The sequence below is a fragment of the Elephas maximus genome, chromosome 7 (genome assembly GCF_024166365.1).
Source record: "Elephas maximus indicus isolate mEleMax1 chromosome 7, mEleMax1 primary haplotype, whole genome shotgun sequence".
Lineage (NCBI taxonomy): Eukaryota > Metazoa > Chordata > Mammalia > Proboscidea > Elephantidae > Elephas > Elephas maximus.
This window is the reverse complement of record NC_064825.1, coordinates 34,422,435-34,449,817: the sequence shown is the minus strand read 5'-3', so window position 1 is coordinate 34,449,817 and position 27,383 is coordinate 34,422,435. Positions and strand designations below refer to the sequence as shown.

The window sequence follows — 27,383 nt, the reverse complement described above, 5'->3', positions numbered from 1 at the left end:
CTTGTTTTGTGTGTTGTCTTTCCTTTCGGCTAAAATAGTTCTTATCTACTATCTAATTATTGAAAACCTCTCACCCTCTCTCCCTCCCCGCCCTCGTAACCATCAAAAAATGTTTTCTTTGTTGTTTAAATTATTTTTCTAGTTCTTATAGTGGTAGTCTCATACAATATTTGTCCTTTTGCAACTGACTAATTTCACTCAGCCTAATGCCTTCCGGATTCCTCCATGTTATGAAATGTTTCACAGACTCATCTTGTTCTTTATTGATGTGTAATATTCCATTATATGAGTATAACATTATTTATCCATTCATCTGTTGTTGGGCACCTTGGTTGCTTCCGCCTTTCTGCTATTGTAAACAGTGCTGCAATGAACATGGGTGTGCATATATCTGTTGGTGTAAAGGCTCTTATTTCTCTAGGATATATTCCATGGAGTGGGATTGCTGGATCATATGGTAGTTCTATTTCTTGTTTTTAAAGGAAGCACCAAAACAATTTCCAAAGTGTTTGTACCATTTTACATATCCACCAGCAGTGTATAAGTGTTCCATTCTCTCCACAGCCTCTCCAACAGTTATTATTTTGTGTTTTTTGGATTGCCTTTTTGGAGTGAGATGGAATCTTATTGTAGTTTTGATTTGCATTTCTCTAATGGCTAATGATCCTGAGCATTTTCTCATGTGTCTCCTAGCTACCTGAATGTCTTCTTTAGTGAAGTACCAGTTCATATCCTTTGCTCATTTTTAAATTGGGTTATTTGTCTTTTTGTAGTTGAGTTTTTGCAGTATCATGTATGTTTTAGAGATCAAATGGTGATTGGAAATGTCATAGCTAAAGACTTTTTCCCAGTCTGTAGGTAATCTTTTTACTCTTTTGGTGAAGTCTTTGGTTGAGCATATGTGTTTGATCTTTGGGAGCTTCCAATTCTCTAGGTTTTCTTCTGCATTGTTCGTAATGTTTTTGTATACTGTTTATGGCATGTATTAGGGCTCCTAGCATTGTCCCTATTTTTTCTTCCATGATCTTTATCGTTTTAGATTTTATATTTGGGTCTTTGATCTATTTTGAGTTCGTTTTTGTTCATGGTGTGAGGTATTGGCCTTGTTTCATTCTGTTGCAGATGGATATCCTGTTATGCAAGCACCATTTGTTGAAGAGACTGTCTTTTCCCCATTTAACTGACTTTGGGCCTTTGTCAAATATCAGTTGCTCATTTGTGGATGGATTTATGTCTGGATTGTCAATTCTGTACCATTGGTCTATGTATCTGTTGTTGTACCAGTACTAGGCTGTTTTGACTTCTGTGGTGATACAACAGGTTCTAAAATCAGGTAGGGTGAGGCCTCCCAATTTGTTCTTTTTCAGTAATGCTTTCCTTATCCGGAACCTTTTTCCATTCCATATGAAGTTGGTGATTTGTTGCCCCATCTCATTAGAAAATATCATAGGAATTTGGATTGGTATTGCATTGTGTATATAGATTGCTTTTGGTAGAATGGACATTAAGTTAAGTTTTCCTATCCATGAGCAAAGTATGTTTTTCCACTTATGTAGGTCCCTTTTGGTTTCTTGCAGTAGCGTCTTGTAGTTTTCTTTGTATAGATCTTTCATATCTCTTAAGATTAGTCCTAAGTATTTTATCTTCTTGAGGGCTATTGTAAATGCCTCTTTGGTGTTCTTTTTGTTGGCGTAGAGGAATCCAACTGATTTTTTTATGTTTATCCTGTATCCTGATGTTTTGCTGAACTCTTGTGTTAGTTTCAGTAGATTCCTTGTGAATTTTTAAGGGTTTTTTGTGTAGAAGATCATTTCATCTGGAAATAGAGATACTTTTAGTTCTTTCTTACCAATCTGGATGTGCTTTTTTTGTTTATCTAGCCTAATTGCTCTTGGCGGGACCTCCAGTGCAATGTTGAACATGAGTGGTGATAAAGCGCATCCTTGTCTGGCTCCAGATCTCAAGAATGCTTTCAGACTCTCTCCATTTAGGATAATGATGGCTGTTGGATTTGTATAAATTCCTGTTATTATGTTGAAGAATTTTCCTTCTATTCCTATTTTGCTGAGACTTTTTATCATGAATGGGTGTTGAACTTTGTCAAATGACTTTTCTGCATCAATTGAGAAGATTATGTGGTTCTTGCCTTTTGTTTTATTTATATGATGGACTACATTAATTGTTTTTCTAATGTTGAACCATCACTGCATACCTGGTATGAATCCCACTTGGTCATGGTGAATTATTGACTCTCCTTTGTAGGTGACTTTTCATTTATCCGTAGAGACTCTTAAAATTCTCTCTTTATGCTTGGTTTTGGCAAGCTTGATTATAATATGTCTTGGTGACATTCTTTTAAGACCTACCTTATGTGGAGTTCGGTGAGCGTCTTGGGTAGGTATCTTCTCATATTTCACGATATCAGGGAAGTTTTCTGCCAACAAATCTTCAACAATTCTCTCTGTATTTTCTGTTATCTTTCTGTGTTCTGGTACTCCAATCACTCATAGGTTTTTTCTCTTGATAGAGTCCCATAATGATTCGTAGGGTTTCTTCAATTTTTAAAATTCTTTTATCTGATTTTTCTTCAACTATATTCGTGACAAGTGCTTTTTATTGAGTCTCACCAATTCTGCCTTCAACTCGCTCAATTCTGCTCCTCTGACTTTCTATTTAGTTGTCCAGTTCTGTAATTTTGTTGTCAATCTCTGAATTTCTGATTGCTGTCTCCCTATGGATTCTTGCAGCTTATTAAATTTTTCATTATGTTCTTGAATGTCCTTTTTAATTTCTTCAACTGCTTTTTCTGTGTGTTCCTTTGCTCATTCTGCGTATTGCCTGATCACCTTCCTGATTTCATTCCTGATGTCTTGAAGAGTTCTGTATATTAATATTTTGTATTCCACATCCAGCAATTCCAGGAATTGTTTTGAGAGCTTCTTGAAGTGTTCACGGTTTTCTCTATGTGATTTGATATTGACTGTTGTCTCTAAGCCATCTATAAGTTATTGTATTAGTTTATTTTATGTTTGCTTACTGTATCATAGCTTCTTGCTTTGTTTTCTTTTGATATGCCCAAATGGGCTGCTTGAGTGATCTAGGTTGATTATTTTCGTCTTTGAAGCTCTAACGTCTTGTTACCAGGTGTATGAGCCTAGGAGTCTGTTCCCTTTTCTTGTATGGATTCAGCTTAGGTGTCCAGGTAGTTGGTCATGAAGTGTGTGGTACCAGCTCTGTCCTACAGTGTTAGAGGGGCAGGGGTGTTTGGCGTAGGTAGAGGTATCAGGTTGCAGCAGGGGGTCATGCTCTGAAAAAGGCAGGGGGCTGACAGCTGTCCCCCAAGTGTCTGTGAGGAAAGCGCGTCCATGTTCCCTAGAGCGCACAGGTGGGTGGGTTCTGCAGAGGGACCATGGGCATTTAATGCTTTTGACTGTATGGACTGGGAGGTGCCAGTTATCCTAGGACCCCTGTCACGACTGGTTGGGTGATCAGAGTGGAGCCACCAGTCCTTAGACCCCTGATGTGGGTAGGTGAGGACCCTGATTAATAGACAAAGCAGTGTCAAACATCAAAAACCCATCTTTCCACCGCACAGCTGAAACAGTTGTAGTCTGCCAACAAGAGCCTATTCTCCTTAAATATTCCCACACAGGTCCATGCAGGGGGGAATGGTATTTGAAGTCTATAGACTTTTTATGCCTGGACAGGACCTACTTCTGTCCTGAGCTCCCCAGGTTCGTGGAGCTGACAAATTATTTTTCCCCCAATTGTGTAGTTATTCTTTCTCCAAGGCTGGGAGCCTGGCTCAGGTCACTCAGTAGGATCTGTCTCAGTCCCGGGGAAATCAACAAATCAACAGCCACTGATGCCGGCCTGGTTGTCGGGGGGGGGGGGTGCAGTAAAACTTATGCAAGTTCTTTGCTGTTACCAAGAGTGCCGTTCTCTGTTTCTGAAGGTGTAAATAGGTTTTTGCTGCTGGCTTTCTCTCCCTGAGGAAAGTGCGGCTGAATGCTGCTAACTGCCCATGGCAGTTGTTCCTGGGAATGGTGCCTGGGGCATCCTGGCGATTCAGGTCTGGCAACTCCTCTCTGCCTGTGAACCACCTCGCCTTCCCCCTGCTGCTCAGTCCGTTTTCTAACCTTGGCTTTGATGTTCAGGGTTCTTGTTGTTGTTGTTAGGTGCTGTCGAGTTGGTTCCGACTCATAGCGACCCTATGCACAACAGAATGAAACACTGCCCAGTCCTGCGCCATCCTTACAATCCTTGTTATGCTCGAGCTCATTGTTTCAGCCGCTGTGTCAGTCCACCTCGTTGAGGGTCTTCCTCTTTTCCGCTGACCCTGTACTCTGCCAAGCATGATGTCCTTCTCCAGGGACTGATCCCTCCTGACAACACGTCCAAAGTATGCAAGACGCAGTCTCGCCATCCTTACTTCTAAGGAGCATTCTGTTTGTACTTCTTCTAAGACAGATTTGTTCGTTCTTTTGGCAGTCCATGGTATATTCAATACTCTTCACCAACACCACAATTCAAAAGCGTCAACTCTTCTTCGGTCTTCCTTATTCATTGTCCAGCTTTCACATGCATATGATGCAATTGAAAATACCATGGCTTGGGTCAGGTGCGCCTTAGTCTTCAGGGTGACATCTTTGCTCTTCAACACTTGGAAGAGGTCCTTTGCAGCAGATTTTCCCAATGCAATGCATCTGTTGATTTCTTGACTGCTGCTTCCATGGCTGTTGATTGTGGATCCAAGTAAAATGAAATCCTTGACAGCTTCAGTCTTTTCTTCATTTATCATGATGTTGCTCATTGGTCCAGTTGTGAGGATTTTTGTTTTCTTTATGTTGAGGTGTAATCCATACTGAAGGCTGTGGTCTTTGATCTTCATTAGTAAGTGCTTCAAGTCCTCTTCACTTTCAGCAAGCAAGGTTGTGTCATCTGCATAGCGCAGGTTGTTAATGAGTCTTCCTCCAACCTTGATGCCCCGTTCTTCTTCATATAGTCCAGCTTCTCGTATTATTTGTTCAGGATACAGATTAAATAGGTGTGGTGAAAGAATACAACCCTGACACACACCTTTCCTGACTTTAAACCAGTCAGTATCCCTTGTTCTGTCTGAACAACTGCCTCTTGATCTATGTAAAGGTTCCTCATGAGCACAGTTAAGTGTTCTGGAATACCCATTCTTTGCAGTGTTATCCATAGTTTGTTATGATCCACACAGTCAAATGCCTTTGCATAATCAATAAAACGCAGGTAAACATCCTTCTGGTATTTTCTGCTTTCAGCCAGGATCCATCTGACATCAGCAATGATATCCCTGGTTCCACATCCTCTTTTGAATTTCTGGCAGTTCCCTGTCGATATACTGCTGCAGCCATTTTTGAATGACCTTCAGCAGAATTTTGCTTGCATGTGATGTTAATGATATCGCTCTATAATTTCCACATTCGGTTGGATCACCTTTCTTGGGAATAGGAATAAATATGGATCTCTTCCAGTCAGTTGGCCAGGAAGCTGTCTTCCATATTTCTTGGCATAGACGAGTGAGCACCTCCAGCGCTGCATCTGTTTGTTGAAACATCTCCATTGATATTCCATCAATTCCTGGAGCCTTGTTTTTCACCAATGTCTTCAGATCAGCTTGGACTTCTTCCTTCAGTACCATCAGTTTCTGATCATATGCCACCTCTTGAAATGGTTAAATATCTACTAATTGTTTTTGGTATAATGACTCTGTGTATCCCTTCCATCTGCTTTTGATGCTTCCTGCGTAATTTAATATTTTCCCCCTGGAATCCTTCACTATTGCAACTCGAGGCTTGAATTTTTCTTCAGTTTTTTCAGCTTGAGAAACACTGAGCATGTTCTTCCCTTTTGGTTTTCCATCTCCAGCTCTTTGCACGTCATTATAATACTTTATTTTGTCTTCTCGAGAGGCCCTTTGAAATCTTCTGTTTAGTTCTTTTACTTCATGTATTCTTCCTTTTCCTTTAGCTACTCGACGCTCAAGAGCAAGTTTCAGGGACTCCTCTGACATCCACCTTGGTCTTTTCTTTCTTTCCTGTCTTTTCAATGACCTCTTGCTTTCTTCATGGATGATGGCCATGATGTCATTCCACAACTCGTCTGGTCTTCGGTTACTAGTGTTCAGTGCATCAAATCTATTCTTGAGATGGTCTCTAAATTCAGGTGGGATTTACTCAAGGTCATATTTTGGCTCTCTCAGACTTGCTCTGATTTTGTTCAGTTTCAGGTTGAACTTGCATATGAGCAATTGATGGTCTGCTCCACAGTCGGCCCCTGGCCTTATTCTGACTGATGATATTGAGCTTTTCCATCATCTCTTCCCACAGATGTAGTCAATTTGATTTCTGTGTGTTCCATATGGCAAGGTGCATGTGTATAGTCGCCGTTTATGTTGGTGAAAGAAGGTATTTGCAATGAAGAAGCCGTTAGTCTTGCAAAATTCTGTCATCCGATCTCCAGCATTGTTTCTATCACCAAGGCCATATTTTCCAACTACTGATCCTTCTTCTTTGTTTCCACCTTTCGCATTCCAATCGCCAGTAATTATAATGTATCTTGATTGCATGCTTGATCAATTTCAGACTGCAGCAGCTGATAAAAATCTATTTCTTCATCTTTGAACCTTGTGGTTGGTGCGTCAATTTGAATAATAGTCACATTAACTGCTCTTCCTTGTAGGCGTAGGGATATTATCCTATCACTGACAGCGTTGTACTTCAGGATAGATCTTGAAACTTTCTTTTTGACGATGAGTGCAACACCATTCTTCTTCGAGTTGTCATTCCCAGCATAGTAGACTATATGATTGTCCGATTCAAAATGGCCAATAGCAGTCCGTTTCAGCTCACTAATAGATGTTTATGTGTTACATTTCATTTTTGATGATTTCCAATTTTCCTAGATGCATACTTCCTACATTCCAGGTTCCAATTATTAGTGGATGTTTGCAGCTGTTTCTTCTCATTTTGAGTCGTGCCACATCAGCAAATGAAGGTCCCGAAAGCTTTGCTCCATCCACGTCATTAAGGCCGACTCTACTCTGAGGAGGCAGCTCTTCCCCAGTCACCTTTTGAGTGCCTTCCAACCTGAAGGCTCATCTTTTGGCACTATATCAGGCAGTGTTCCAGTGCTATTCAAAAGGTTTTCACTGGCTAATGCTTTTCAGAAGTAGACTACCGGGCCCTTCTTCCTAGTCTGTCTTAGTCTGGAAGCTCAGCTGAAACCTGTCCTCCATGGGTGACCCTGCTGGTATCTGGAAACCGGTGGCATAGCTTCCAGCATCACAGCATCATACAAGCCCCCACAGTACGACAAACTGACAGACACATGGGGATCAGGGTTCTTAGCTTGTCATAAATATAGGTGTTTCACTTGTTTTTTCGGGTTTTTGTTGCAGGAGGTATCACTGCAAGCATGTGGCTACTCCGCCACCCTTTCCCTGCCCCCAGGAAGGTTTTTTTTTATTATTATCCTGTATTGTAGGTTAGACGCTTGCGCTTAGCTTTCGCAGATTCAGCGCTGCTTTGCCCTGGTTCTGCAAGCCTGTTCAGACTCTCTGCCCCTTCGTTTCTCTGCGTGTGGAAAACTAGTCCTGCATGCTACTGCTCGCCCCAGTCTGCATGTGCCAGCTGGTTCAGCCTCCAGGGTGCTGGCCAGGTCAGGTCTGGGAAATCCTCACTGCTTCTGAGCTGTCTTTCCCTCCCCCTGCTGCCCAGTTTGACTTTTCAACTTTGTCTCTGATGTTCAGGGTTCCTAGATTGTCATATATAATCGATTCACTTGGTTTTTTTAGTTTTTGTTGTAAGAGGGAACCATACGAAGCATCTGAGTACTCTTCCATCTTGGCCCTCCCCTCTATTTCATATTTTTATATTTAAAAAGGCAAAATTAGCATTTGTCAAATGTCTTTTCCCCTCAGGAAGTACTGTTCTAGAACTAGACCTTGGATTTATTTTTAACGTTTATCTAGCTGTTTGTAGAGCATTTTCACATATGTGAACTTCTTCATTGACCAGCGCCACAGCACAGGTTGGTATTAGGCATTATTCTTTTTCAGAGGAGGTCAGAGTTTAGAGAGTTTAAATATCGTGCCTAAGGTTGCTGAGGTACGAAATAGTGGAAATAAGAGTAGAAATCTAATTGCATTTTTCACAGGAAATAAATATCTGCCAAATATAACAACTTTTGTATTTGTGTTCATAAATAGCAGATTAAATTAACCCACTCAAGTCTTTCCATAATATGATGCCTTAAAGGTATTATAACCATAATGCCTTTAAAGATAAAAATATGTAAATGGATATGTATCTATCTATGCTAATATTACTTACTATGTGTTGGTTTAATGAATTAAAAATATTGGACTGTGAGTGCAGGAGTCTTGTTTTTGAATTTTGATTATTTTCTCTTTGGTAGCTACTCAGAATTTTACTGCTTGTATATTAACATTTTATTGTGTTCTAAAATTCTGTTTTAAATCGATTTTATGTAGTAAGGTAATAGAAATTCCCAATTTTATTTTCTTAGTTATTATTATTATTATTTTTTGTAAACACTTCTAGCATAGTGGTTAAGAGCTATGGGTGCTAACCACAATGTCTGCAGTTCAAATCTACCAGGCGCTCCTTTGAAACCCTATGGGGAAGTTCTCCTCTGTCCTATAGGGTCCCTATATGTTGGAATCAACTTGATGGCAGTGGGTTTTAGTTATTATTATTATTCCCAAACAGTATATGTGTATGGTACCCACTAACCCACTGCCGTCGAGTTGATTCCGACTCATAGCAACCCTATAGGACAGAGTAGAACTGCTCCCATAGAGTTTCCAAGGAGCGCCTGGCAGGTTTGAACTGCCGACCGTCTCTTGGTTAACAGTCGTAGCATTTAACCACTACGCCACCAGGGTTTCCATGTGTATGGTAGAACATTAAAAAGTAAAGATAAATAATATCTACCTAAAGACTACTGCTGTTTTCACTTCAATGTATGTCCTTCCACATGTTTTTTGATTTGCACATATACACACAAAGATGCATTCAAAGATCCAATTCACAACTTCACATTTTCTACATATGGATTTTGTGCGTCTTTAGTCTCTTTTATCTAACACAGTTTTTCTGTAGTCTCCTCGATAATCTATTTCTAAACAAGGTTTAAACAAGGTCCTATTAATATTTTTTTTTCCTGCCACTGTCTTAAGTTATCTAGTGCTGCTTTAACAGAAATTCCAAGAGTGGATGCCTTCAAGAAAGAGGAATTTATTCTCACAGTCTCGTAGGCTTGAAGTCCAAATTCAGGGCATCAGCTTCAGGGGAACACTTTGTCTGTCAGCTCTGGAGGAAGGTCCTTATCATCAATTTTCCCTTGTACTAGGAGCCTCTCTATGCAGGAACCCCACGTCTAAAGGATGCTCCCTGCTCCTGGCACTTCTTTATTAGTGGTGTGAGATTCCCAACTCTCTGCTTGCTTCCCTTTCCTTTGATCTCTTGTAAGATAAAAGGTGGTGCAGGCCACACCCCAGGGAAACTCCATTTACACTGGATCAGGGATGTGACCTGAGCAAGGGTGTTACATCTCATCCTAATCCTTTTTAACCACAGGCAGAGATTATGATTTATAACACATAGGAAAATCGCAAAATGAAGGACAACCGCACAATACTGGGAATTATGGTCTAACCAAGTTGACACATATTTTGGGGGCACACAATTCAATCCATGACAGCCACTGACACAGATGATGAATAAATGTTTTTAGTATTAATCATCCTCGTTATAATCAGAACTGAGAGTTAAAATGGCAAATGTTTTGTAATATATTTTTTACCAAAATAAAATTCAAAGCAAAACAAGCAAACAGAAAGGTCAAGGAGAGAGAAATTCCAATCAAGAATTTGCTGTTGATAAATTTACAAATGCTGAGAATTAGCCTTGCACCACATTGTCTTTAACACTTGTTAGTGGTTGTTTGGGTGCAGATAATTTAAAGCCAGTCCCTTTTGTAGAGGTCAAAATAAAGCTGCACACTCCAGTGCTTTCCCATAGAAATAAAGCTTAGGCTTGATTGACAGAGTGCCCTATTCAAAGGGGACATCCTTAAAAATGTTTGTGGGAAGAGCTGATAAAATAAATCGATTTATATGGAAAAAAAGGACTGAGTTTGGTATTCATCTTCTCTTGGAAAAGGTACAGGATTAGATCTTCAAACTCTGGAGTTTTGGGGACATAAAAAAGAAAGGAATTGATTCTGCTTTTGAGAAATGGTTGCATATTTCATCCCAAATATTTGCTGACTCTGCCTTTCCTCTTTTGCCTTTTAAATATATACAGTAACTAATCTGACTTATATAAATTCTGTTAAAAATCACATTACTCTATTAAGTAAGGTTTAAAAAGAAAAAGGAATATGGACTATGTAATCTAACATATGTATTATTAAGAGTAGAAAAAATCCAAGTACATCATTGATAAGAAATTCTTTTAATAAAATTTCCTGTAAATAGATAGTTTAGTAGCTTTTTAGGATTAGTTTTAAATGCTTTAATAAAAATCTGTCAGAGTATATTCATTCATTTATAATTTGTTTTTTTTTGTGTGACTATGTTGACAACCCCTTCTCCCTCTCCATTAACAGCTGCTTTTTACTCTCTCAGTGAATTATGGATTGTAATTATATTCACATTTTGCTGCATTTCAAAATTTAGCAATATTTTCCCTAAACGCTTTTTATTTTCTAGGTTAGCATTTAGATACCAACTACTCCCTGTACACCACTCCTTTTGGGGGCGGGAGAAGTGTGAATGTAAGGCTTGCTACCCCTCATTAAAAAAACATTGAAAAACATTTTTGTTTCCATTCACAAATTACATGTTGTATTTTATCAATAAGATTGGATTAAAAGGAGTTACCCTTTCATCCATATATTTTATTGTTTTCTGTGCCTTGACGGTCCCTAAACCATGAATCCCTCTAGCTTTCTAATCTTAGAGTCATGTGGATTTGCAACAAAAAAGATTAATGATTTCAAAGTTTAGCTGGGCTTTTAATACTCCTTGGCAATCCTCAACTACATCACCTCATGTTTTCCTCCTGAATGCATTGCATACTCTCACCCCTCTCAAAGTTAGTATTGTTTTCATTCTCAGAAGACTATCTATCACCTAATTCAGAGAGGGAGAGAGATTTCTCCTTCTCTGCCACCAGCTAACCTGTGTTTGTACCTCGTCTCATTTAACGGGCACTAACAGATTGCTAAAGGAACCTGGGTGGCACAAGCAGTTTGTGATTGGCTGCTAACCAAAGGGTTGGCAGTGCAAGCCTACTCAGTGGGTCTGTGGAAGAAAGTCCTGGCGATTCCCTTCTGTAAAGATTACAGTCAGGAAAACCCTATGGATATCCATCTGCAAAAACATGGAACAAGACCCACACCTCACTCCATGCACTAAAACTAACGCCAAATGGATCAAAGACCTAAATATAAAATCTAAAATGATAAAGATCATGGAAGAAAAAATAGGGACAACGTTAGGAGCCCTAATACATGGCATAAACAGTATAGAAAACATTGTAAAGAACGTAAAAGAAAAACCGGATAACTGGGAGCTCCTAAAAATCAAACACCTATGCTCATCCAAAGACTTCACCAAAAGAGAAAAAAGACTGCCTACAGACTGGGAAAAAGTTTTTATCTATGACATTTCTGATCAGAGCCTGACCTCTAAAATCTACATGATACTGCAAAAACTCAACTGCAAAAGGACAAATAACCCAATTAAAAAATGGGCCAAAGTTATGAATAGACACTTCACTGAAGAAGACATTCAGGTAGCTAACAGATATATGAGGAAGTGTTCACGATCATTAGCCATTAGAGAAATGCAGACCAAAACTGTAATGAGATTTCATCTCACTCCAACAAGGCTGGCATTCATCCAAAAAACAAAAAACAATAAATGTTGGAGAGGCTGTGGAGAGATTGGAACACTTCTACACTGCTGGTGGGAATGTCAAATGGTACAACCACTTTGGAAATTGATTTGGTGCTTCCTTAAAAAGTTAGAAATAGAACTACCATATGATCCAGCAGTCCCACTCCTTGGAATATATCCTAGAGAAATAAGAGCCTTTACACGGACAGATATATGCACATCCATGTTTATTGCAGTACTGTTTACAATAGCAAAAAGATGGAAGCAACCAAGGTGCCCATCAACGGATGAATGGATAAATAAAGGATGTTATATTCACATAATGGAATACTACACATTGATAAAGAACAGTGATGAGTCTGTGAAACATTTCATAACATGGAGGAACCTGGAAGGCATTATGCTGAGTGAAATTAGTCAGTTGCAAAAGGATAAATATTTTATAAGACCACTATTATAGGAACTTGAGAAATAGTTTAAACTGAGAAGAAAATATTCTTTTGTGGTTACAAGAGGGGGAGAGAGGGAGGGTGGGAAAGGGGCATTCACTAATTAGATAGTAGATAAGAACTACTTTAGGTGAAGGGAAAGACAGCACACAATACAGGGGAGGTCAGCACAACTGGACTAAACCAAAAGCAAAGAAGTTTCCTGAACAAACTGAACGTTTCGAAGGTCAGCGTAGCGGGGGCAGGGGTCTGGGGACCATGGTTTCAGGGGACATCTAAGTCAATTGGCATAATAAAATCTGTTAAGAAAACATTCTGCATCCCACTTTGAAGAGTGGCGTCTGGGGTCTTAAACGGTAGCAAGCAGCCATCTAAGATGCATCAATTGGTCTTAACCCACCTGGATCAAAGGAGAATGAAGAACACCAAGGACACAAGGTGATTATGAGCCCAAGAGACAGAAAGGGCCACATGAACCAGCGACTACATCATCCTGAGACCAGAAGAACTAGATGGTGCCTGGCTACAACCAATGACTGCCCTGACAGGGATCACAACAGAGAACCCCTGAGGGAGCATGAGAGCAGTGGGATGCAGACTCCAAATTCTCATAAGACCGGACTTAATGGTCTGACTGAGACTGGAAGGACCCCGGTGGTCATGGCCCCCAGACCTTCTGTTGCCCCAGGACAGGAACCATTCCTGAAGCCAGCTCTTCAGACACGGATTGGACTGTACAGTGGGTTGGAGAGGGATGCTGGTGAGGAGTGAGCTTCTTGGATCAGGTGGACACTTGAGACTATGTTGGCATCTCCTGCCTGGAGGAGAGATGAGAGGGTGGAGGGGGTTAGAAGCTGGTGAAAAGAACACGAAAAGAGAGAGTGGAAGGAGAGAGCGGGCTTTCTCATTAGGGGGAGAGTAATTGGGAGAGTGTGTAGCAAGGTGTATATGGGTTTTTGTGTGAGAGACTGACTTGATTTGTAAACTCACTTAAAGCACAATAAAAATTATTAAAAAAAAGAAAACCCTATGGAGCATTTCTGCTCTAACACATGGTATATCACCATGAGTCTGGGGTTACCTTGACCGCAGAAAACTGGGCTCTTGTTCTATAGGAATCTTCCTTAGTCAGTGCCCATTTTCTTTCCCGTATCTTTAGCTTGTCTTTCTAGCAGCTACTTAGCCTCATTCCTTACCAATATTGCCAAATTTTTTGAAATGGAAGTTTACTTTCACAGTTTGACCTTATATTCTCTCATTCTTAACTATCTTGTAATATGCATCACTCTATTAAGATGGTAAACTTTGAACCTCTCTGCAAAAGCGGATACTGTTGATTACTTCTTGAAAAGTTTCAATCAAGATTTACATGTGCTTACTTTAAACAATCACATAGTAGGCTGATAGAAATACAGTGGTTCTCTGCTCCATCTCTTCCACCACTTGATTTCCACAACCCAGAGGTAACCCCTTGCAAATTTTTTCCTTTTTTCTTCTGTTAGTTACTTCCTTGTTTCTATGTTAAGGTACTTACACTGCTATTCTTTGTTTAATTTTTCACATTACTGATTTTCTACTGCGGAAGACAAAGAATAAGGAAGACCAAAGAAGAATTCACTCCTTTGAATTATGGTATTGGCGAAGAATATTGAATATACTGTGGACTGACAGAAGAACAAACAAATCTGTCTTGGAAGAAGTACAGCCAGAATGCTACTTAGAAGCAAGGATGGTGAGACTGTGTCTCACGTATTTTGAACATGTTAGACATCATGCTTGGTAAAGGAGAAGGACATCATGCTTGGTAAAGTAGAGGGTCAGTGAAAAAGAGGAAGACCCTCAAGGAGATGGATTGACACACTGGCTGCAACATTGGGCTCAGACATAACAGTGATTGTGAGGATGGCGCATGACAAGGCAGCGTTACGTTCTGTTGTACATGGGATCGCTATGAGTTGGAACTGACTTGACAGCACCCGACAGCAATAACAATAGCAACAACTAAGGAAGATGAGAATTTGGTTTTCTGATACTCTGAGGAGGAGGTGTGGATCTTTCCAATATTGAAATGCATAGATGTGGTTAAAATAGTATTTAATACTTACCATATTTAAACTATGTAATTATTGTTCATAGTAGAGCCATTGTCGAAACTTCTTTAGCTACCTTCCATTTTTTTCATAGTTAATAATTGGCTTACTTTTTATTGGTTTTCTTTGTATCTATCAGTGATTCAGTTCCTAATTTCGTGACAGATTATAAAACTCCTCCCAGTATTGTCAAAAACATCCAGTAATCTGTCAGTTACACTTTTCCCCCCTTTGGAGCCACCTCATTTGGATAACTTTGTCATCCTGGTCCAGTCTGGTTTGATTGCTTGCTTTGCCTCTCTGTTGGTTTCCCTGTCATCATCTTTTCCAATTTATTTCATATTTTACTGGTTGTGGCTTCTTTAGAAAGAGTGCCTCAGAGGTAGTTATTTGTAGATCTTGCATATCTGAAGATGGTTTTATTCTATCTTCACACTTCATCGAGAGTTTTCGTAATATAGGATTCTATGTGGAAATTACTTTTCTCTCAAATTTTGAAGGCATTACTGTATTTTTACACAAATAATGCATGCCTTCTGTGTTTGTTTGCCAACCATCCCCTCCCCCTGTGAGGTATTTTCATAATTGATACAATGACTTTTTTTTTTTTTTTAACACACACTGTTGTTATGAAAATACCTCACAAAAAAAAAAAAAAAAAAAACAAGGGGAGGGCAAATTTGGCAAACAACATACCTAAAAATACAGTATTCTCTTGTCTTCTAGTTACAGGTATTACTGTTGATCAGTTTGGGGCTGTTCTGATTCCTGATTCCTTGCATAATGAAATTTCATGATGTAACTTAATGTGGATCTTTTTTTGCTGAGTATTCATTTATTTATTCATTTATTGCTGGGTATTCAGCAAGTGCTTTCATTTTGTAAATTCATGTCCTTGTATTGAGAGCAATTTTCTTGTGTAATTTTCTGTCTTCTACTTTATTTCCTTGTCTTTCTGTTCTACTTCCTGGAAGAATTCCTCAAATTTATCTGAAATTTGTTTTTTTTTAACTAAAACTGGCAGTTTTGCTGTTATAATTTCCAAGAGCTCCATCAATTTTCTGGATTGTTTCTTATATCATGGTTGTAACATGTTTGTGTCTATTTTTTGAATTTTTTTAAAACTTTTTTCATTTTGTTTATTTACTCCAAGTTTCTTTTTTTGTGTTTGTCTCTGTCTTTCATGTTAGATGTGCTTTTTAAATATTTGATGATTCTTGCTTTTCTTTTTATTTAAAAGTAAGTCATTAAAAGCGTATTGGAAGCTTTGTGTGTTTTGATTCATGGGTCTTACCTAGATTTTTCAATGGTGATTTCCAAAGGTTAGTATCTTGTGGGTGTTTTCCTTTGAGTTGCTTTGGTTTCCTGTAGAGGGATCCTCTAATTACCTGCCTTGAGAATAGGAGAACAGTTGGGCTGTAAGCATGATTCCAGTGATCTTGGATCCTAACCGTGGAGAGAGACAGTAGGTAGAGGGAGTTAAGAGTGAGTGGTGTCCTAGGATTCAGTATGTACCCTTTGACTGTCTTCTAAAATCATTATGTCACCTTACCCCATCCTCATCTGTGTCTTGAGCCTCCAGTTCTTCTGCCTTTCTGGTGTATCCCTTCTAGAGATTTTGGTGCGGGGGATAGCTTCTTAGCCGAGCAGGCAAAAAGAGAGGAGTCTGACTACTTTTAATACTGTCTTTTAGCTAGTTCCCCATTTCTGTTCTTATCTGTATCCTGACCTTCTTCTGATCAGTTGTTATTGATGCTTTCAATTCCTAAGGATTTGCTGAACAAGTTAGTATGCTTCCTGATTAGCTTCCGCCTTCTGCAGGTATTTAAGTTATACCTACCTTTTGTCCATGTTCCAAAATTTTGATTTTTTTTTTTTTCCTATGAACGCCCTTACTTTTGCAGTGTTTCTATAGGGAGTGGAGATAATGTTCAAAGTAGTGTGTTTAATCTAAAAGCTTTTTTTTCTTATCCTAAAATTCTATACTTTTCTAGGATAGATTTTTTTTCTTTGAGTTTCCTATGTGTCAGTTGTTAGAGTTGGCCCTCTGTATTCATGGGTTCTATACCCACAGATTCAACCAACTGTGGATCAAATATATTTAAAAAATTCCAAAAAGAAAAACTTGACTTTGCGGCACCTCGAGCTCTATACTGAATCCACGTGAATGAAGTGATGTGTAGGCATACCCTGCTGTAGCCTCCCGCCATTGCACAGATCCTCAATCTCTCGCCAGTGTTTGTTGTTTGAGCATTATTTGCCTAAAAGCAATTAAGTGGGCAAAGCAATCCCTCAAAGGCTAAGAGGAAACTTAAAGTGCTATGTCTTGACAAGAAAACAAAACTCTTAGATGTTTTAAAAGAAAAGTCTTAGATCTTTTGAAAAGTGGCATGTTTCTTCCTGAAACAGAATGTAAGGTCAGTAAGAATGAATTGAGCATTCACACATTAAAGCAGAAAGAAGCTGAAATTCAAGGAAGTGTTAGTGCTGCCCCTGCAACAGCAAAAATGGTCTCTCTCTGAACCCCTGAGGGAGCAGGAGAGCGGTGGGATGCAGACCCCAAATTCTCATAAGACCAGACTTAATGGTCTGACTGAGACTAAAAGGACCCTGGTGGTCATGGCCCCCAGACCTTCTGTTGGCCCAGGACAGGAACCATTCCCGAAGCCAACTCTTCAGACATGGATTGGACTGGACAATGGATTGGAGAGGGATGCTGGTGAGGAGTGAGCTTCTTGGATCAGGTGGACCCTTGAGAATATGTTGGCATCTCCTGCCTGGACGGGAGATGAGAGGGTAGAGGGGGTTAGAAGCTGGCGAAATGGGCACAAAAAGAGAGAGTGGAGAAGAGAGCGGGCTGTCTCATTAGGGGGAGAGTAATTGGGAGTGTGTAGCAAGGTGTATATGGGTTTTTGTGTGAGAGACTGACTTGATTTGTGAACTTTCACTTAAAGCACAACAAAAATTATTAAAAAAAAGATCTCTCTGGTTAGTGATAAAGTGCTTGCAAAGACTGAGAAAGCATTAAGTGTAAGCATTAACAACTATTTACATAGCATTTACATTGTATTAACCCAAAAAATATGTAAAAAAAATATGTATTAGGTATTATAAATAATCTGGGGATGATTTAAAGTATACGCAGAATATGCATAGATTATATGCAAAAGCTGCAGCATTTTATATAAGGGATTTGAACATCCATGGGATTTGGTGTCTGCATGGGATCCTGGAACCAGTCCCCCAGAGATACTGAGGGAGGACTGTACTCATCAGCCTTCCTTGATGCCTCCTCTTCTTTCGTCTGTCTCTTTAAATACTGTTAAAGACAGTATTCTGTCTCTAGCTTTCTATTGCTTAGGTTTCTCTTTCTCTCTTTGTTTTCCCTCTTCTCGGTTAGTCTTACATACTTATGTACTTCTCTGGCTAGTCAGCTCTATATACTGATAACACCCAAATAGTTTTACTGTTCTGACCTGTTATCATTGTTCAGTTCCTTATTAATACCTTTTTAAGGTATCTTTACATATAAATCTTTTTTGTTCGTTTGTTTTGCTAGTCTTTCCGACCTTTTAGATACCTTTAGGTGGGCATCCAGGTTTTAAATTTAGAATTCTCTAATACTTTTTGTATATACTAATTTCTAATATTTAGTTTCAGTAAAACATTCTTTGAAGTGTATTTTTCAATAATGAAGGTTAGGAATACATTCTTCTTATGCCAGCAAGTAAAAAAAAATGTAAGCTCATATTGAAGAGGTGAGCATGTACCCTCTCTCTCAGCCATCCTGTCACACAGTCTCTTCCGTAAGCCCTCCTGGCCATCTTACTCTTCCTTGAATGTGCCAGCATCATCCTACTTTCAGGTCTTGGTACTTTGTGCCCTTTCTGACCAGAATACCCTTCCTCCAATTTTTAAATTGGTTGATATATTGAAATCTGTTAGAACGGTTTTTGGCAAATACTAGGTACTCAGTTAGTGTCAGCAGTTACTACTGTTGTTATCATTGTCATATCCATATGGACTGCTCCCTTTCTCATTTCATTTAGGTTTCTGTTTAAAAGAAGCCATTCTTAATTTAAAACACTGTACTTAAAATACCCCTTCCTCCTGGTTATTCTTCAACTACCATGTTTTATTTTTATTCATATTACTATATGACTTGGAAACCCTGGTGGGTAGTGGTTAAGTGCTACGGCTGCTAACCAAAGGGTCAGCAGTTCAAATCTGCCAGGCGCTCCTTGGAAACTCTATGAGGCAGTTCTACTCTGTCTTATAGGGTCGCTATGAGTTAATTTTTTTTACCCTGTCCCAGAATGTAAACTTCTTAAGAACAGGGGCTTTGTCTTATTCACTCTATCTCAAATTTCTTCATCGTGCCCTTTACAGTGCTTCAGAAATGTTGAATAAATGCTGGACTAGCACATCACTTAATATCCTTTTCTTTCTCTATGTTACAGTATTCCACTATGTCAATTGGGTTTCCATTACATATTCTTTGGAGACAGTTGTAAGTCATGTGTTACTAAGGTCTAAATATCTTGGCAGTTGCGAGATGGGTAGCACTGGAAACAGCAATAGTTCCTTTGGGGTGTTATTTAATATATGACCTCATGAATTACTTCATCTTCTGTCCATATTTCCGTATCAGTTAAGTGATTTGAACTGAACTGAAATGTCAACTACAAATCAGAATAAATGATCAATTCTGAATCGAATCCAAGTACTTCATTTGTGTTTAATTTTTGCTCATCATTCTGATTTAAACTTATCTTAAATAGTTTTTATTTAAGTAAACTAGTTTGAAACTGTAGACCTAGAAGCATGGCAGTGTACCAAAATAATCTTTAGAAACAATTCAGTTTTAGCTGTTGATAGCATTAAAAAGTCTGAAAATGAAATTTTTATGGTATTATTTTGAGCTTCTAGATCTTTTTCTGCCTTTTTGATGCTTCTCTAGAAGTTGCTGGAAATGTTATAACAATGGATGCTTTTCATGTTTTTGTGATGGAATATGCAGTTGAGTACAAATTATAAGTTATATATTTTTAATTTTTTATTCACAGGCCACAGAAACACTGTTTAGAATGGGTGTCGCAAGAGGCATCATCACAACGTTAAGAAATGGAGAAGTAAGATGAGAATTTTGATATATTTATTTGTTCTTAATTCTGTAGTCTTTTAAATATAAAATGTGGTGAATTCTGTGGTGCTTTACGTGTCAAGGGGTCCCTCACTGGTGCAAACTTGTTGCTTGGCTACTAACTGAATGGTTGGACGTTCAAGTCCACCCAGACATGCCTCAAAAGAAGAGCTTGCCTATCTAATTCCAAAAAATCAGCTGCTGTAGATCCTAGGGAACATAATCCTACTCTGACACGCGTGGGTTTGCCATGAGTCCAGAGTCAGCTTCATGGCAACTGGTTTGGTTATGTAACAAACTGAGAAAATGATGTGCCTGACATATAAATCTATTTTAATTCATAGTCAAATGGAACCAGATATGGGGTTGAAAATAATTTGCTGAGCCTTTTAATCTTTCGCTATCAGTTGTTTTCACTCTTAAAATGACATTTCATTTTAGTAATAACTTCAGCACATGTAAATCTTTAATGACAATAATCCTTTACTTTTTCCTTTCTTATTATATGTGATACAGATCTGATACTTATTTCTTAGGATAAAAGAATTCGAAATGTTGACATTTACCATGGGCTGAGAGAGAGAATTAAGGTGCAGATTCTAAGTTTTAACTTTCTTAAATGCTCTGTCCAATTCTTAAAAAATAATTTTTTCTTCCACTTGAAATAACTACACTTCAAAATTATTACCAGCCTGATTACCACTCTTTCTGGTTTTTCTTTATTCATTCCCTCACAAAATCATAATGAGGTTGAGGTTGAACATGTCATGTTGTCATGTTTCTTTTTCTTTTCTGCTAGCACTCCTTGAGGAAAAAATATAGTGCCCCCTATTTAGGTATTTAGGTATTTAGTCCTATGTTATTTAGTGTAATATTTATAATTCAATAATCTAAATATTTAATAGTGGGAGTGTGGGAGTGAGTGAATATCTAAGGAGTTAAGTGTAGTTGCATTACTGTATTACGGTATGTCTGTAAGTGTGATTGGTCAATATATTTATTTTCTAGTCCTTACTTCATCTTCTGTCTTTTTCTATAGGCAGTAAAGTGATTTGAACTGTACAATCATTTGGAAAGCATATGCCCTTTAGTATTTAATTTATATTGGCAAACCACTTTACTATTAATTTGTAAAATATATTTGGTTTGCAAAGAAAACTTGATTTCTTTGTAATTGTAACAAACTGAAGTATGTGGTGCTATTTTGAGAAAATGTTTTTATTTTCAAGGTCAGTCATATTTATCTGCCTAGAATGCTCAAAATGAATTTCAGATTTTAATAACTACCTGTTTATTTTCACATGGGGGGGGTCAGTGAGCTTTTAAACTACCTTTTGTTACAAGAATGTTGGGAAAATGTATCCAAGACAATTATATAAGTAATCTTTTAAGCATCTCAACACATATTCGATATATATATATATATATATATATATTTTACTTACTAGGGAGGAAGTAGTGAAAGCAGCTGGTTTGTGTTCCATTTCTCCCCCAATTACTGGGGGTTGCTCTAGGGACCAGCCTGGTTAACCAACAGGTGCTAAGGTTGAGCAAAGTTTTTAAGTACTCTCTGACCATTACTGTCTAAAATGAGGCTTGAGTGGTAGAAGGAGCGCTAGTCTGCCCTGACTTGTGTTCTCTTCCTGGCTTTGCTAGCTATGTGACCTTGGGCAATTTAATTAACTTCTCAGAACTTCAGGATCATATTTTAGGATTTGAGTTGATTTCAATGATCTTTAAGATCCCCAACAGCTTTAACATTTTTTACTTCCAGGCAGCTTTGTCTGTCTTTTCTGCTTAGGCCTTTAAAGGCATAGTTCTCAACTGTGGCTGTGCATCAGGATTGCCCGTGGAGCTCTGTAAAACTATGGATGCCTGGACTCCATCCTCAATGACCTCGTCTAGCTTGAGGCTCCAGAGTATAAATTTTTAAAAATATCCACTGATTTTAACACTTAACCGTTTTTGTAAGCCACTGTTTTAGAGAAGTGTTTCTCAATCATCTTTTATCTTTGAACTCAAGGAAATGTACAGCTTGAATAACAGAAAACAGATAAAAAAAATTGCAAAGAAATTTAAAATGTCTTTAAGGATTTTGTATATGAAGAAGAATAAGAATAGTATTGTTTGTTGCTGTTTTGGCAAGATGGATGTGGGGCTTGACCCAGTACCTACTTTTGCTTTATGTTAGTGCATGGTATTAGGTATTTTGCATGATTTGTTAGAATGGAAAACTTTTTTACGTTCTGTGAGCATGCTTTAAATAAATAATGTAGAATATTCAATTCTAATGTGATTGCTTCGGTGTGAGAGCAGGAGTTCCTTTTACGCATTTCTGTTTCTTCAGCTTTAGCACTTGCCTGGCATGGAGCAGTGGAGTGGGTGGGTGGCACGTAATAAGAATCTCATTATAATATGTCTGATAAACAACTAATGGATTTATTTAGAAAGTATTTACGTGACAAATATCGCTTTGATTTAATTAGTTTAAGCTTAAGATAAATATATGCATAAATATAAGTATCTTTATAGATTTATATATGTAAATACTAGTGCTGTAGGGTCGCTATGAGTTGGAATCAACTCGACGGCAGTGGGTTTGAGTTTTTTTTGGTGTATATTATTTCAAAATCATGTTTATAATATGATATATTTCAACATAATTTTTTAATGAATTAAAAATGAAGAGAATATAAAATTACATATTTGATATTTACTCTTATTTACAAGTGACTGGATTATTCAATTATTAAGATAAATTTCCAGTGAGTGTTGCTGAAATTAAAAATTAATATTCACTTTTAATTTTAATATACTTAAAGAACCTGTTTTCTCTCTCATTGTTGTTGAATGCCAGTTCTTTATACAAGGAAACCTAGAAGTAAACCCTTCATTTAGCTCCTGTATTTTTATTTTATTTTAAATTTTATTTATTTTGTTGTTGAAAAAATACACAGCAAAACATACAGCAGGTCAACAGTTTCTGCATGTACAGTTTAGTAACATTAATGACATTCTTCAAGTTGTGCATACATTTGTATTTTTTAAATTTAAAAATTTTAAAATTTCATCTTTTAAAAAAATTACTTGTTTTTGTTTTGTTTTTACTGTTTCTCTTCTAATACTGCTTCAGAAAAAATGTAAGTCTTAATAAGCAAAGTGTTAATATTTCAAATACTGAAGTCTCTGAGGCCTGGTACCCAGTAGAATGCCATTAACTAGTGGCTTATAAAGTCCACTGAAATGAGCAAATATTTATTCAGAGCATCTTAAGGGCGATATGACATGTGGTACTGGAATCAGATTTTGCGTCCCTTCCCTTTCTCTTGGCTGCTAACTGAAAAAGGCTCTGTGGGAGAAAGGCCTAGCAATCTGCTTCTGTAAAGATTGTAACCTAGAAAGCTCTATGGGTCAGTTTAACTCTGTCACATGGGGTCGCTATGAGTCAAAATCGATTTGATGGCACCTAACAACGACAACAAGAGGCACTATATTAAAAAAAAAATTGTAGGTGTTAGAAATTTAAGTGCACACAAAGCTAATATGGTTTCTGCTTTCAGGAAGCATATAGACTAGTGGCTGAGTCCGTAGCCTGCCACTTAGGACCTTGCCATTCAATGTCCTCTTCAGCTAATAGGTGTAGGGTCGCCATAAGTCGGAATCAACTCGAAGGCACTGGGATTTTTTGGGTAATAGGATAATGCATTGCCTTGTGAGAAATAAGATAATCTGTATAACTAGCACAGTGTCTGGTACAAAGTAAGCCTGTACTAAATGATAACTTTTTTATTTAATTGAATATGATGAAGTATTTTCTATATTAGAGTGAATATCAGGAGATCCTTGGATTGTGGTTACTTATAAGTGAGAGTTAGTAATGAAAGTAGACAGAATTTAGATATTTTTGATTGATAGCTATATTAATAGCAGTGCTTTTGGTACTTTTGAATGATCACTTCCCTCCTGTACAACTCATGATATTTAGGTCAGTATATATTTCCAGTGCCCTCTGTTGTCTAGTGCCAATATATTAGTAATATACAGAATATATGTTCAGTTACAAACTTGCTGATTATGTTTTTCTTACTATACACAGAATAAACAGCAGGAAGTACAATGCTAGAAAAACTGACAGGTACAAACGTAACAATTCTATTAGCAGACTAGGGTAAAGTCATTACTTGGTTCTTCTGATAAATGCAAGTCTTAGTTGGGCAAAAGTCCCACTGAGAATGATGAGACACTGACCTCCCAGAAATGCAGACTAAAATTTAATTTTATCCTGTCAAAGAAAAGTAGATTCTCTCTTCTGCGATAAAGACCTCTGCTTTATTATATTCTAATGGGAAAAAAACATTAAGATATCTTACACATGTCTATTGCCATTGAAATACACTCGTTGTTAACTTTGTTAACATTCTCTCAAATTCCCATGTCATCTACAGAAAAAAGAAAAAGAATTCTGATGACTTTAGAATTTTCCAAAATAACTTTTTCAAGTTGTTCTTTCCCCCCAACCTCTCGGTGATTTCCAAATGTATGCTTATTGATAAGCTATACAAATAATCTGTTAAGAGTTAGCTTAGACAAGTTATTCTAATGTTTCTCCTTTCAAGCAGCAGCTAGAATATAGCTTTGAAAAACAACAACAACAACAACAAAAGATTCTGGGAAAATGGATAGCATCTAGAGAAAGAGAGAAGAAATAAGTATAAAAAAAGTTCTATGGAGAAAGGAGAACAGTTGAAGCCCAGGGAGCATTTATAACAAAGAAGGTATATACAGGGAAGTCCCAAGCCTGTCTCCAATGTGGTGAGAAGGAGTGATTTTTGATTGTAGTACAGAAAGTTTGAGATACCTGGAGCTGCTGCTCATCACTTCAGAATGATGACACATTAAAAGAGGCTTCCAAGGAGGATGCGAGATTGCTATCTTGTTTGTTTAAAAAAGTTGTACTACTTAATAGCCATCAATGTGGGTGGTGTAAATGTCGAACTGCCACAAGCAAGAGATTGGTCTAAGTAACGTCTTTATTTTTTCAGCACTCCAATCCATGAATCAAAATGCATGTTATATTTTGGCAGGTGCTTAGAAAATTTAGAATCCATGCCAGAACTGCATCATAAAACATTGTGCTTCAGAACTTGTAGTTTTTTCTTGTTGGAATGCTTTACCTTTGTCAGTAAATGTGCTTTAAATAGCTTATCAAGTTATGTGCTGTGGCATTATTTCATACTCCTGGTGAAAAAAACAGTTTATTTGAAAAATTTTGGTGCAGACAAAGAGGGCCAAAGGCTAATGTGAGATTTTAAAAATATCAGATCACAGTGTTTAAGCTTGGTGGCCTTGTCTATATGAACTCTGTATGTGCCTTTCTATGTTGAGATAATTATCTTTTAAAATAGTCTTTATTTTCTTCATAATAACTCTGTTTTTGATTTAAACACAAAAATAAATGTGCCATAATTATGACCTCAAACAAAACAAACAGTATCTAGACAATATCTGGCTAACTGTGGAACACTTAGGTTTTATTTTTAAAAAATTGGAAGGGTTCTTAAGATAACATCATTTTGTTTTGATCCTAATAGGAAGAGCTTTAGGCCAGGAAAGCAATTATTTCCACATGGGTAAGGCCATTCACAACTACCTCCCCTTACACTAACCACCCACTAAACTTAAACTTTGCCACCTTGGTTGTATAGCTAAATGTTGTTGAATGCATTAGAACATATGGACTCTTGTTTTAAAAATAGTCTTTGGGTATATAGAAAATATTTCTTTGCATAAAGCACAATAAAAGAATTTTTGTATATAATATAAGGGTGAGTTCAGCAGCAAGTTATTTAAACTTTTTGAGTTACCAAAATTTAATTTTATACACATGCATACATCCAGTGTAATTCTTACCATTTTGTTTGTACATCCTTTTTTCTTTCTTTATTGACTCTTGGCTGTGTTCTCAATAGGTGAGTTTACTATATAGTGGCAAGTGTTTGAGATAGTTCAGTAGAGATGTGGCAGGTCAGGAAAGAGGATTTGTAGTTAATGATGAAGAAATGCCATTAATTTCTAATAAGAGAGTGCATAAATTCTGACACACCCTAGAACTGAAGAGAATTGAAGTCCATGGGCCGTATTGTTTAGGTAGTATGAAGAGTAATGTGATTTCAGAAGGGTCTTAGTGGTTTGGTGACCTTTGCTATAGCTGTTTTAGTGTAATGGTTGGAACTGAAGTCAGATTATAGTGGGGTGAGGAGTGAATGAATGGGAGGTGATGAAAAATAGTTTGTACCTGTGGATGCCCTTTTTTCAGGAGGGTGGCTTTAAGAGGAGAAATAAAGGACAACAGCAAGAGTGGAAAAGCACTGGGGTTGAAAAAAATGAGTCCCAGTGTATACTAACCTCCTTCCTCCCTTTCTTCTCTTATTGTTTGAAGAGTAGATTCTGCCACTGCTGAATGCAAAGTCAGCTTTAATGTAATGTACATGGCAACCGTGCTTTTGCTGTAATTTACAGTAATATATTCTAAGGCCATCAAATTAAAAGAATGTTTAAAAGCAGAATCAGAATTGATCTAAAAGTCTCCAGAACCAATGAGTGTATATGTGACTTGGCTAACCCCAAATTGCTCCAAGTTAAAGCACTTTACTGTTTGCCCCCTTTTGTTTATAAAACCTTTTTCACACAAATACAAATGTGGACATAATCTGCCGTACTGTGTGAGATTCCTAACCTGATTTAGCACTTCTTCCTTACATCTAGTGGAGTTGCTCTCATAACAGTTGAAACCCATCCTCTCTTATTTCTTCAGTGACTGTGACATTTAATAAGTATTTGTTGTTCATGATGAGAGTACAGAATAATGAAGACATACCTGAGTATTATAATTTTTTAAATGCCTTATAATCCTGGAAACTTTATCAGATTTGTTTTCTCATTTTTAAAAACAGCTTTATTGAAGTGTAATTAACATGCTCTATTGCACCCAGAGAAGGTATGTAGTTCAGTGACTCTCAGTACATTTATAGAGTTGTGCAACCATCACCAGAATCCAGTTTTAGAATATTTCTGTGGCCCTAAGCAATACCCATTGTCATCAGTTTCCACTTGTACTCCCAGCCAACCACTATTCTTTTTGTCTCTATAGGTATACTTTTTCCGAAAATGTCATATACATGGACTTGTAGAGTATGTGCTCTTTTATATCTGACTACCTTCACTTACTGTGTTTTTGAGTTGAGGTTCATCAATGTTGTAATATGTATCAATAGAGTTTTTTTTTTCCTTTTCGTGACAGAATAGTATTCCATTGTGTGGATAACATTTGGTTTATCCATTTACCAATTAATGGACCTTTGAATTGTTTCCAGTTTTCAGCTACTATGAATGAGATTGCTATGAACATTTGCTCACAAGTGTTTGTACTGATGTATGTTTTAATTTCTTGTGAGTTGGTAGCTAAGAGTGGAATTGCCAAGTTATCTAAGTAACTTTTTAAGGAAAATAAGCTATACTGTTTTGCATTCCCACTTGCATTGTATAAAGAGTTCAGTTTGTTCATGTCCTTGCCAATATTTGGTATTATCAATCTTTTTGATTATAGCCATTGTTGAAATATCTAGTAGTATTCAAATAGGAGTGCATAAATTTTACCACACAGTTCTCATTGTGGTTGTAGTTTGCATTTCCCTAATGACTAATGATGTTGGGCCTTTTTTTGTGTCCTACTAGACATTTGT

At 37.5% G+C, this 27,383-nt stretch overlaps 1 protein-coding gene across 5 annotated transcripts in view; it reads left to right on the top strand.

The window, feature by feature from the left end:
- Positions 1–27,383, top strand: part of TMEM135 (transmembrane protein 135) — a 273,707-nt gene that overhangs the window by 90,311 nt on the left and 156,013 nt on the right. For all 5 annotated transcript variants that reach the window (XM_049889600.1, XM_049889599.1, XM_049889598.1 and 2 more), the window contains one exon: positions 19,565–19,630. In XM_049889600.1, coding sequence (XP_049745557.1) covers positions 19,565–19,630 — 66 coding nt within the window. The remainder of the gene's footprint in view (positions 1–19,564; positions 19,631–27,383) is intronic.